The sequence below is a fragment of the Lingula anatina genome, chromosome 3, assembly GCF_051362555.1.
Source record: "Lingula anatina isolate TDL-2025a chromosome 3, LinAna3.0, whole genome shotgun sequence".
Lineage (NCBI taxonomy): Eukaryota > Metazoa > Brachiopoda > Lingulata > Lingulida > Lingulidae > Lingula > Lingula anatina.
In genome coordinates, this window is record NC_141769.1 from 8,519,209 (window position 1) to 8,532,370 (window position 13,162).

Sequence of the window (13,162 nt, forward strand, 5' to 3'; positions counted from 1 at the left end):
AAACCGAAAAAATTAACTGTCCAGCAAAAAATTAAGCTTCTCCTTGAAGTATCCAGTATTACAGATGTATAACCAGTCTGCGAAGCGATTCTACCTAGTCACTGCAGTCACAGTTGAAGTGAACCTATGTGTGTAGAAACCTTTCGCTTACATAAAACCGGATACCTTCGAGCACAGTTCCCCAGTGAGTCGCATTTAAACATATACGCTCACTATTTGTTAATTATCTCTCCCTGCCCCCCCCCCCAATTTATTTACGTCAAGGACCCACGAACAAGTGCATTACGACAGAGCTCGTTAAAGGAAATACTAGTAACACATATCATGTTTTTATCTGTTCAACCAGACACGCTGGTACACGTTTACTTTTTACGATGCTATATTATTCACTTGGACGGCGTGTTGGGGCCAGAATGGGTTTGACACGCCAGTGGCTCAGTAACGCAACTAAAACAACCACATTAAGCAGCAGGATGTAAGTTTAAAGATCGTCTCAACTACCGCAACGTGTAATTCCGGGAGTATTGCAGTTCTCTAACTTGGAATTTTTTACTGGACTTTAATAATCATAACATTGTTATTAACAATAATATTTATAAACGCGCTTCACATATTGGTTTGTGTATAATATGAAGATGAACTTTAAATTCAAAAACATTCCAATTTTAACAATTACACCTATGCCCGTTTTTAAGGAAGAAAATTCGAAGCACAAAGCAGTTTTTGAATGATAAATTCATTTACTATTTGTCTTTTGGTGCTTTAAATCCATAGATTTCTGCCAATCCCCTGTAAAACGCCTCTTTGTCGTTCTTCGCTACCTCTCTTAGCATGGTCTCGATGAAGTCTTGTCGCGTCGCAAAAGAATCGTCTCGCATGGCATTTTCATAAAATTTCACGATATCGGCGAGTGCTTCCCTCCAAGGAGTTGGACGAAAAGCAAGCAATTTCTGGGCTTTGGTTATATCCACCGGGCCCCTGTGAACAGAAGGGAATACATACGTGGAAGACGGTGTTTCGTCCAAAGTCGCAAGCCCTCCGTATCCTAGATTAGTCATGTATTTATTCAGGATACGCTCCACACCCGGTAAGGCTCCCTCATGAGATTTTTCAGCCACGATTTCATACGGCTTATCCCCCAAGCCGAGCTCAAGGGATATGTCCCGCAGTAAGGTCGGTAGTGTCAGATGAACATCGGACGCCAGATTGAACGCTTGGTCTATAATTTGGTCGCGGGGCATTTTCATGTTGATTATATCGGCAATCACTTTCCCCACGTCTTCGGAATAGACCAAACTGATTTGATGCGTCTGAAGAAAGTCAGGCACGGTAACGGGGCGGGAAATATACTCTCCAAGTCGAATCCAAAGCTGATACACCCACCACCGGTAGGTATTCTCACCTAAGCCTATAACATCGGGAAGCCGGAGGAAAATATACGGAATTCCCGGGCCGTCTGTCGAGGATCTCTGCTTTACTAGCTCTTCTTCGCACTGCAATTTTCGATTGCCATAATCGTCTGCCTCGGCTAGGCGCTTGGCTTCGTCCTCAGCCTCGGGCCGGACAGCGTCTGTCTCTCTCGAGGGGCCGCCGTGCTCCTTCATGGCGGAAACCTCGTAAACAGAATCGGAGGAAATGTAGATGTATAATTTAGCCTTTCCCTTCAGCAAACTGACCGCGTTTTCAATCTGGCGGGGCTGGCAAGCGCTAAAATCGATCACGGCGTCGAGTGATTTCACTTGTGAGAGATATTCCATAAAGCGAGGGCAGTCCTCCAAAGGCCGTGTCCTATCCCATACTATGTGTCTAACGTGCGGTTTAACAGATGTTGCCGTGTCCCAGTACCAGTTCCCCCTATTTACAATGGTGATATCAGGCAACGACCCACTATCCACAGCCTCACCCAGTAAACAACGGACAGCAGCTGCACCTAGACACCCGTTTCCACCAAATGCTAGAACAGTTCGTCTCGTTTCTTGCATCTTTGACGTATTATTGTCAGAAGTATTAGCACACAGTGTGATTGTCAGTACTGATAGAGTGAATAAAAACGAGGTTTTCTGCGCAGCCTTGGTCTGCGCTGCGGGTCGTTTTCTATTGGTTCAATATAAAATATGTGTGCCAAGGTGGTGTCAAGGCTGTACATTATATTTTTCTTAAACCACGGATAGCGCGTAGAACAAAAGACTCGTCGTGCTGTATTAGACATACAAACACGTCATGTACGAATGCGTTCCACGGTCTGTTGCACTCCCGTGACTTACTTGTGTATCAGAGGCCGTGGTTTAAGCCAAGTACAACACTCGTCGTGGAGCTGTACGTGAATTTACTCGTGTATTGTCTCGCCTGCTGCTCGGCAGTATACTCGTAGTATTTCACGTACAGTTCGGCGACTCGTATTGTATCTATCGTATCGTATTGTATCTATAAATAAGCGCGGGTCAAGTTACGTTTACACGTGCAAACCAGATTCGGGTTCACCTGTGATTAGAATCTACCGTCACGCCCCTGAAATTCATTTGTTCCCCGGTCGGACGTTAGTCTCAGCATGAAGTCATGGGACTGTAACGGAACTGAGGGTCCATGTAACAGAAAGTCCGCCCTCCATACAGTTATAATGGTTAGGGTTAGTCTGACCTAAGTGGGTCAAAATCTAGGGCGAGGCTCACCTGTACAAATGAATGGGAAGCGGACTCTCTGTTATGGGGGACTCTTGTGTCACGAACGTTACACCGGTCCACGGTTGTGTTGGTAAGTCCAGTGTAAACCTGGCAAAACTGCCCTATGTGCATATTTACTGGTCATACACATTGATCACGAGTTCACAAAATTTGTTCAGAAAAAATTTTTGAACTAACATTTTAGGTCTTATCAAATTTATGCCCTTTTGACACAAAAGTCTGAGTAGTTATGAATAAATAAATCTTTCAATTTCTCTTAATTTGACCCAAGAGAAGTACGTCCGTTAAATGTCATGAGCATGTATCATACTTTTATCTTAAAGGGATTACAACCCTTCATTTAAGTCCTTCATAGAGGGCTACCTTCCGAAATACATGTAACCTCTCAGTTTGTAATAATCTCACAGTGCTGTTTTGTAATAATCACTGCGGTCCGTTGTAATAATTACTCAAGAGATTTTTACAAAATAAAAAACGCCCTTAAAAATTCGCTTGAATGTCGGAACAGATTCATTAACCGGCGTTAAGTATGGGTAAATCGTCATTTACCACAGGAAAAGTCGTTGTACGGCATTTTTTCCACAAAAATGTTATCGCTTTAATAGACCAGATCTTAACATTTTCACCAAGTGGCTAACCTTTAAAATGAAACATGAACCGCCTGGAAATGAACATTACACGTACATATATGTGTTTTAAGGCGCCGCACGTTTTCAGGAAAACTTAGAGCTACATAAGCATACATTTACTGAAAGATAAATAAAAGATAATATATAAATGGCCCTCAAGAGCTCAGGAACTAGGCAACATTTTATGGGTACATTAGGGGAGAAGAGAGTCAATATATGTAGTTGTTTCTTGTCAATATTATTTTGAGTGTATTTTCGTTTCTACATACCAAAAGAGACTAAATTTCTCACTGTACTTTCAACTTGGGAGATGATCCACCTGGATATATTGTGTGGATTTTCTTAGGTCGCACTCACGACCAAAGTTGATCCGCCAACTAACAGATCGGCGGATCAAATATGGCCGACCCACTTGAAAGCTTGCCGCGTGTTCCCCGTAGGGAATCTATTCAGTTTCTATTGTGGGAATGATACGTCCAGTTTTCTACCATGTTTGATCTGCGGATCAACTTGTTCATAATGTGCACTTATTTGGCTTTTATTTTCCCCATTGGGTTTTGAGAAATAAATTTCTTTACAGTCTAGCAGATAATACCAAAATATAAAAAAATCTGTTCCATGCTAGTATTTGAAATATTCTGTTTTAATGAAAATGATGATAAAATAAACACAGTTAACCTTCAAATTCAAAACTCGTCAGCCTGAATATAGCAGAAAGACCTGCATTTTATAACTGTAAATGCAATACCCCATTTACATTGTAATTAGAGGTAAATCATCACATTTCTCACAAGAACTTTAACCTTAATTAAAAGTAAATTAAGTTTTGTAAGATTTTCTTAACCTTTCACTTCACTTGCTTACAGTCCTATTTGCATCTGATTACTGTCACAATAATGGTAAAAAGTAAATTTATAATTATTACAAATGACAAACATTATCATTATTTTACAAATGTGAAAAAACTTAAAAGAAATGACAATGAAACATATAATTATGATATTGTTATAACAAAGTGACCTGTGCAGATCAACAACTTTTGACTGCTTGAACATTTCTCATTACATTCCAAATAACAAAAATGCTAATATACAAAATAATCAAAAGCAACATCAAGGTGTGAAAATATGAAACAAACTAGTTTTAACATGTTTTTGAAAAATTGTAAATCCTAGGACTTTGCTGAATAAAGTAAACTGTTTTAGATTTTACATAAAAATAATAACCGCTCATCCATGTCTGATAAGAAAATGAAGGACATTCTGGAAATGATACTCCAGTTGAAATACAGCAGCTGTCACATCTTACTTCTAATTAGCCTTTAGTCAGTGGTGAACACTGAATTACCTAAACTATAACACTTTTTTGAGGGCAAATGCTCTTTCTAATATATCCACAGTCATGTATATTTTCAATCATGATACATTTATATCATAAAATGCATTCACACTCTACAAAAAGTCTCTCTAATCTTTTATAATAAATCTTACTTCTGTGATGCATTTACTGCTTCTTTTCAATGTGACTATCAACAGTTTAATCTCTTATTATGATATTTACACAGCAAAAACTACCAAGTATACTTTGCCAAAGGTCACTATAACAATGGTATTATCAAACATTATGGTGTCCCTAATATTGTCAATGATTGCTGTGACCCTGGTATTGCCAATCAATATGGTGACTGTGACACGGGTAATCATATTTCATATTTCTTGAAGTGATACAAAATTAAGACTTGTGTGTTCCAATCCACTGTTTTCTTAGACATAGCTTGGTTCCACTTCTTCACTGCCTTCATTTCTTAGACTTCTTGGATCTGCTGAAGGGTAGTCATGTGAAAATGTTTCAACAAAAATGGCCCACTTTAAGAATTTTTTTCTTATTCTTTGACTACTTTCTATTAAGACTATACGAATCACATTCCACATACTTCACATTCTGTTACAAATCACTTATTTTTAAATTTATCACTTTATGCAATGTATCACTTGCATCAAATGATCAGTCACAAATACAAATCAAGTTTTATTAAAATCTACGTCTGAATCTTCTCTTCTATTTGAAGGTGTCAAAAGGATACTGCTTTTCTGCCTTCTTTTCACTTTTATCCTTTGTTGTCTTTTCCTGCAAATAAATGAGGCAAATTACTAACTAACAAACAAACGTCCCTTTTCTATTATCTACTGATAATAACTTTATATCTTCACACATTTATGCATAGGCACAAGATCCCGTAATCAATCTTCAAGTAAATGTTGAGTTTATATCCTCAATGCAAAAAACTCACAGAAGCAGTACAGGGGATAGGGCATGGAATTAGGAATAACCAAAATACCAAAATGTCACTCTGCCTGAAACTCACAGATTTCCCTCCATCTTCTCTTCCTGATCCCTTTGGAGATTTATGCCTCTCTTTTTCCCTGTGTTCTCTCTTCTCCTTAGTGACTGATACAGCATCCCCTGATCCGTTCTGTTTGGAACCAGACTTGACTGAAAATAAATAGAATTTTTGTCCATTAAATGATTTATCAAATCAAATACATTTTATCTTTCATCTAAGGGACTGGAGTCATTTTTTTTTTATTGCTGATAACCTATCTTTCACAAAAGAGATGATATCAAATCATTGCTTTACAAAAGAAGAAAACCAAAGAAAAAATTAAAGAAATTAAATAAAAAAAGTTTAAATAAAAGAAATAAACATTACATAAAATGATCCGCAACTTTTTAAATACAATTTAAGAATTTTTTTTTTATTTTTCTGTTATTATTGTCATTATTTCAATATGACTGAATGTGATTGGACTTGGTGAATGAATTGGTTGATGGGAGAGAGGGCGGGGTCCTGTCTGTTACCCCTTCCAACTGTTAGCTAATGCTGAAGCTCTATATAATCAGTAGTCTGAGTAATGACAACATTCTGGCCCTAAACATTTGCCTGCAAAAAGGTAGTATTACTTCTATTTTTCATCACAGTTAACAGGGCCTATTAACCTTCACATTACTGCAGAGTTTTGCTCTTTACCTTCATAACAAAGGAAAATAATTGATTCATTCTTTTTTTATTTAGAATATATTATTATGTAAATGAACCCTTATGACAATCCTTTTATTCTCTAACATATCTACCTTCATATTACCTTCCATTCTTTTACGCAAAAAATTATTGATTCGAAATATACTGTTATGTAAATGAACCCTTATGACAACCCATGTATTCTTTCACAATTGTCAGGGTTTTTATTTGATTTTTGCCTGCATATCACAGGCAACTAAGCAATTATAACATACAGACTAAGTATGTCTTTATTATTCAACACACTTATACAACCAAATCAAGCAACTTGTGGCTAAGCCACAGCACTAAAATGTGTATTATTAAAATTCACCAGGCTGACCTCTAATTTCACACATTCACCAAAGCCAACACCAGTGGCCTGTTTACACAAAAACTTGAGACTGCAAGTTGATGTAAAGCTTTAACCCAAGATAAATCAGTAGTAGTCCAATTTAATAAAACAAGATGTATACTGCTTCAAAAAGACAAAAACTATAATATTTTAGCAGGCTAGGGCACAAATTTCCTTTTATAACTTTAAAGGTAGAACAAAATTTTGGTCTAAAAGTCCAAACCAACTTTCGGTCTGACACCAGCTTAAAGGGGTGTGATCCAGATTTTTAACATTAGAGCCTGGGAACATACCAATCAGTGTACTATACATGGAAAAGAACTAGTTTGTTAGTTAGAAAAAATTTCGAATCAAAATATCTCACCTGTAGGAGAGTCCTGCTCACCCCTCTTCTTCTTGCTGTCCAACCTGTCTTCACTGTCATCTGGGGAGTAATCCATGGTCTGTGGACAGAAAACATGCATTTACATCATAAATATTAAGCTTCATAAATAAATAATAAGTTATAGTTTTTATAATTTTCACTTAATAAAATATTATCTTATACTTTCTTTTGCTATACACAATCTTTCATACTGTCACAATTACTCCTAAAACTGTTACAAGAAGAAGAATGACAAAGAGTTCCATTACAATGGCAAAAATTGGAAGTCATGCTGTACACTGTGGTTTTTAAGAGACATTTATTTAATAATCTGCTTACCCTTTTCCTTTCTGACTTTTTATCAGATTTTCTTCTCTCGCTGGGTGGACTCTAAACATAATGAAATTCAATTTTGCAATATTCTGTTGAAATGTTGTGGAAATATTATATATACCTCATGACATCTACAACAAGTGCATATACAACTCCCTCTTTTGAAAAAATCTTTCTTTCCAAATGTCAAATTGAACTGTAGTTGTTTCTTTTATAATTTACTATGATCATATTGTAATACTAGATTAGATTCATTCCAACTTTCTTACAAATATGTCCAACTGAAATTTTACAGGTCACGCCGTCCCTGTTTAAAAATGTGAACATCTCAGGTTTCTATTTCCTTTGTTTTCAAGTCTTATTCCTTTGTCAATAGATATAATAAACAAAATTGTCGAACAAATATCATATTTACATCAATGTGTGCACACAATGCACAAGACTCATCAAATTTTAATTATAATGCAATAAATTAATTGGAAGTGAGAAACCATGAACCCAACATGGAGATTCAGGGTCCTAACCTTGCTTCTGGATTTGTCCTTGCTGTCCGCGTAGCCTTGGTCCTGTAGAGGAAGAGGAAGGTCAACACCACATCATGGTATGAACACAGGTCAACACCATATCGTGGTTTGCACACAGGTCAACACCACATCGTGGTTTGAACACAGGTCAACACCACATCATGGTTTGAACACAGGTCAACACCACATCATGGTTTGAACTAAGTAGAGATGAAATACTTGACACTGACATCATCAAAATATCCATTATAACACACAGATGTTTAAGTTATGAATTTTGTCCAAGCCCATAAGACTCATGCACTGCCTCTATTTCATTGTAGAAGAATCAAATTGAGTCAAGGAGTCAAATTTATTTTTTCTTCTTTTGCCCAACTGCATCAAGTATTTCTCCCTTTTTCTGTTTAAGCTGAAACAAATACATCTATAACAAACAAGAGTTTTTCATGAATTAAAACTACACAGACTCTTGCCAAATCTTACAATCTTTCTCTATGAATAATTGATTGGCTTTGTTTTTGATAATCTGCTTCATCATCACAGTAACTATAATCAAATAATTAAAGTAAATAATTAAATAATATACTTACTGTCAAATGCAGGTTAATGCACAAAATCTTAAGCCTTTCTCATAAAATAATTTTAAAAGGCCTTAATTTTTAAACAAAATAAACACCTTATTATTTGAAGCAACAAATGAAGCTTATTACATAAATAAAGCACTACTGATACTGGACTCTTGAAGTTACTGTATATCTTGATCTGTACAGACAAAATGCATCAAATGTTTCAGAATGAACCAAAAGTACTAGTTTATAGAAAAGAGAGAAAAACACCTCATAATGAAGACTTAAGAATGAACTCAATATTATAAAAACATGTAAAAATCTACAATATCACTGCATTTCGACACAAAAATAACAATGGCACAGAGTTTAAAAGAATAAAAGTACTATGATGGTAGACATTTGGTAAAAACTAATCAGATCAATGAATTAAACTACTGCCAAACACAAATTACATTTGTGTGGAAACAGTATATAAATCAATATGTCATCACACTGCTTGACACTGTTGACTTTTAAAGCAAAAAGTTCTTTGGTACAAGATTCAATCACTGCATTGTTCCCGATGCACATACGAAGCATGATTTACACAAATATATATATATTTTTTGCAAATAAATGCAACAAACACATACGAATGGATTCTCCTCTTTTGACATGTCATTTGAAATCAGCATTGTGATTTTTTAAACTAGGCATTGTACAGTCATAGCATGCACTTTTAGTTTTCCACTATGAATGCACATCAGAGGTTCCATGGCCTTTGTCATCATCTTTTTATTCTTTTTTTGGTCCTTGCTGCTGCTGCTGCTGTTGTTGCCATCATCCTCATCATCATAGTTGTCATCCACTGCACCCTGTATCTAGGCTAAAGCATGTCTACAAGTTGGCTAGAGCATGGCTACGAATTGGCTAAAGCATGGCTACAGGCAATACTGTATCCCTCTATGTAGAAACTATTTTCCCCAGGATCCAAGGACACGGCTGAACACCATATCTTTTTTTCCATACTGGATTACTGACTTTCCCAGAGCCACATGGACATATCAAACCACTTGAAGATTTGTATGGCGCATAATGCAAGCACTCATCTGGCAACTTTCTTGAGATACCAACTGCATATCCAGCAACCAGGAAGGTACATCACAGCTTCTTCACCAAGTTAAGACTTAACGTGGACTCAATGTCTTTCAAAACTTAAAAACAATTTTGCTAAAATTTAAGGAAGGATTTAATTTTCAATTAACCTCTTTGAAAATCTTCTAAATGGAAAATTCTTCCAATGGAATTTCATGGCTTCCACCATCATATGCCGTCTTCTCTGTTTTGTGTAGCCACATATCCCCCTCTATAAAGACTTACTAAACAAATGCACCAGGGAAGTTGACCTTTCCACACGTAGCTTGCTCCCCTTTACCAATATCTCCCACCTCTTTGTAACCCTTTTAATTTCTTCCACATTACTGCATTTCCACAATGACCTTGTATCGAAGTCCCAATTCCACCTTTTAGTATACTATTTCTAGCAGGCATCCTTTATTACTAAACCCTGTGGCTTGTGCTTCCTATACCATATTTCCCTACTTGAAGACAATCCCTGGCACCTGTTGTTGGCCACTATTTCTTCACCTTTCATTCCACTTCCATAGCAATTATACTAACCTTTGACGAACTGGATGGGGCTTCTATTTTGCGTCGCTTGGTACCTGAGAAGATAAGACAACAGTGTGTTAGATCTGATAAAACAACAACAACAGTTCGCTACATTAATCATCAGTTTATATATTGTTTACATAAACAGAAGTGATTCTGAATATTATATATACATTCTCTATCTATCATCATCATCATCATCTGAACCATTATCATTATAATTGTTATAATGCAACAGTCTATAAAGGTGGACATTAAAAAGTTAGCGTTAATTTACCTTTTTCTGCTGTCTCTACACTGCGGGTATGTGAGTCATGATTGCTGACACTGGAGGCCATGCTGCTCGCCCTTTCAACTGTCCGCATTTCCTTGGCCTTTCCACCATCCTCCTGTTTCCTCTTTTCTTCCCTCTCCTTCTCCTTCTTTCCTTCTCGGCTTTTGCTGTGGTCTCTATGGCGGTCTTTCTCTTCTTTGTCAGTTTTCTGGTCCTCTTTTTCTTCCCTGCTTTTGTGTCTTTCTTCCTTGTGGCTTTTATCTTTATCTTTCTCTTTGTCGATCTTTATCACACCTTCTTTACGTTTCTCTTCCTTTTTCTCTTCTCTTTTTTCTTTCTCTTCTTTCCTCTCCTTCTTCTCCTTGTCTTTCTGAGTTCTCTCTTCACTCCTGTCCTTCTTGTCTTTAGCCTTGTCTTTCTCTTTGTCAGGTTCATTACTTAGAGATCTACGTTCCTTGTCCTTCTCCCTCTCCTTTTCTCTTTCTTTGCTAGAAACCCTGGACCTGAAATATAGTTTATATTGTTTAAATTAAGTTTCCCTTAATACAAAAAATCTAGAAACCAAATTCAACATAAAAGTGGCAGACTTCAGAAAGCTATACACAACTGAAGGGTTTTTTAGATTGCTGTCTACAAAACTGGAAATACCGAGTCAAGAAAATGTAAAATATTTCCTCAAGGCAAACAGTATGCCATCTCTTAAATAACTTAAGAAATTATTTCAAAATATGTTTGAGCTGCACTGGAACATGTCTGTCTGTAGTTTAATTTAGTTATGTGCCTTCAGAATCAACTAAAATATCTCATAATTATCTCACCCTTGTTCCTTTTTCTCTGAAGATTTACTGTCTGGTGTCTTCCCAGTGTCTGCTCTGGACTCAGACCTGTCAGAGCTCTGACTGTCACTTTTCTCCAGTCTTCTCTCCTCCCTGCTCCCTTCCCTCACCTCTCTCTCTCTGGACTCCTTGCTTCTCTCCTTCCCTGCATTATACAAACACTAACTATGAATACATGACAATTTTTCGTGCTTAAAAAGCACTCAGCATATACTCATGTGAGCTCATAACAGCAAAAATAAATTTTTACAATGCATAAAATAGTCTTATTTGGTTCAGGTAAATAGAAGTTAGTTCAAAATACCTTTTTTTTATTTGCTAAAAATCATTTAACTAAAAACATCATCCTAGAGTGAGTTCAGTCTGATTCCATCTCAAATTTTAAACGGAGATATTTGAGTTGTAGATGGGCAATTCAAACATGGTCTTAGCTTACACTAAATCCTACTTATTAATCACAAACTTCAAATATCTTTAAAAAATATATTTCTAGTCTAAGAACTAACACCATCTAATTAAACATACCTTCTTGTTTCACATCCTTCTCTTCTTTGACTCTGCCAGAACTTGCCGTCTTTCCATTCTCTGAGGCTGTGGCTGCAGTCCCTGTACCATTGGGTTCAGACTTCACTGGTGCTGACTGGCTGTTGGTCTTCACTGTGGTGCCTTGTTTGCTCTGTACACGCCGCGTCTGTAAGTATATCACAAACCATTCTAGTCTCAGAAAATATGCAATCAAATTTCCACTCAATGACTGATATTCTTCATAAACTAAATACCATATTAAGGTGATTTTTTCTAATAAACAGAGAGAACCTCTCTATTAACTTTTTCTGGTTTATTTTAAGAGCTTCAGAGCTTTTTTATCTGTACATTAAACATGATGGCACTATTAATTTGCTTTTACATTTTGCAAATAAATAAATTAGCAAATAAATAAACTGAACAAAACTCTTTTTACATTTTCTTTAATATGAAACTCTTGTTCTGGAATCCACGTGTTCTTTTTGCTCTTCAACTGCCCGATGTAGCTGGAACAGAAAGCAAAAGGATGATTACATCTACTATTATTCACAGCACAATACCTGTGATAATATAATATTGATTCATTATATAATTTACTTTTTCCATTAATGCTGTGATCACTTCACAGAATGCATGAATAAATCATGATAAAATATTCCACTGGTGCAACAGTAAATAAATCTGGTTCAGAAAATTCTCAGTAATTGACAATCAATCAACATAAAAGATAGCACAGTGCCAAATATATATTCAGAAAAATATCAGAGATTAACACTCAATTAACGTTAAAGAAAGCACGCAGCTCTGAAGATGACAATAAAAATAATTATCAAATGGCATAAGAGACTATATCTGGCCACTCGTTCAAATTATCCCCAAATCAGACAATTTTCTCCAATCTGGGCACTTCAATTCTTACCCCATTGCTAGAGCATAGATGTCTGGTCTCTTCTCCTTCTCCTCCTGCCGTATCCTGTCCACCCTCCTCTCCAGAGCCTGGCCGTAGTTCAGAACTTTGGGGTAGTATTGGAGTACCTAAACAAACCATGGTCAATGAAATCATAGTATTAGTGGCAGAGGAAGCTTAATCAATGACAAATTGTGTAACAATGATGTAGTAGTAATAAAGTACATTTTTAAGATGTACAATGCATACGTGTACTTTTAAGTAAAAAAAAAACCTTTATACAGTATATTAAAGTTAAGGTTTCATTTTGGATTTCAAATTTATAAGTATGCAAATATTTAATAGTAAAGAAATGCAAGTTAATAATAATAATAATAATACAGAGTGACCAAAAAATTGAGCCGATAAAATTTTTAATAAATCCTACAAGTCTATCAAATTTCAAGGAATTTGTTGT

At 36.2% G+C, this 13,162-nt stretch overlaps 2 protein-coding genes across 3 annotated transcripts in view; both read right to left on the reverse strand.

Moving 5' to 3' along the window:
- Positions 1-361: 361 nt before the first annotated feature.
- LOC106173431 (uncharacterized) lies at positions 362-2,099 on the reverse strand. Its single transcript, XM_013554571.2, has one exon. It carries the CDS (start codon positions 1,980-1,982, stop codon positions 744-746), a length of 1,239 nt encoding a protein of 412 aa, XP_013410025.2. The 5' UTR covers positions 1,983-2,099; the 3' UTR covers positions 362-743.
- A 1,733-nt stretch (positions 2,100-3,832) lies between these two features.
- LOC106180526 (THO complex subunit 2) overlaps positions 3,833-13,162 on the reverse strand; it is a 50,157-nt gene continuing 40,827 nt past the window's right edge. The window contains exons 29-40 of one of the 2 annotated variants that reach the window (XM_087007544.1): positions 12,718-12,833; positions 12,235-12,304; positions 11,799-11,964; positions 11,256-11,418; positions 10,441-10,940; positions 10,173-10,216; positions 7,945-7,986; positions 7,427-7,477; positions 7,088-7,166; positions 5,676-5,803; positions 5,394-5,437; positions 3,833-5,129 (exon numbers count right to left, since the gene is read on the reverse strand). In XM_087007544.1, coding sequence (XP_086863670.1) covers positions 5,108-5,129; positions 5,394-5,437; positions 5,676-5,803; positions 7,088-7,166; positions 7,427-7,477; positions 7,945-7,986; positions 10,173-10,216; positions 10,441-10,940; positions 11,256-11,418; positions 11,799-11,964; positions 12,235-12,304; positions 12,718-12,833 — 1,425 coding nt within the window. In that variant the 3' untranslated portion in view covers positions 3,833-5,107. Of the gene's footprint in view, positions 5,133-5,393; positions 5,438-5,675; positions 5,804-7,087; positions 7,167-7,426; positions 7,478-7,944; positions 7,987-10,172; positions 10,217-10,440; positions 10,941-11,255; positions 11,419-11,798; positions 11,965-12,234; positions 12,305-12,717; positions 12,834-13,162 lie in introns of both variants that reach the window. The other variant, XM_087007543.1, reaches the window with a different exon arrangement.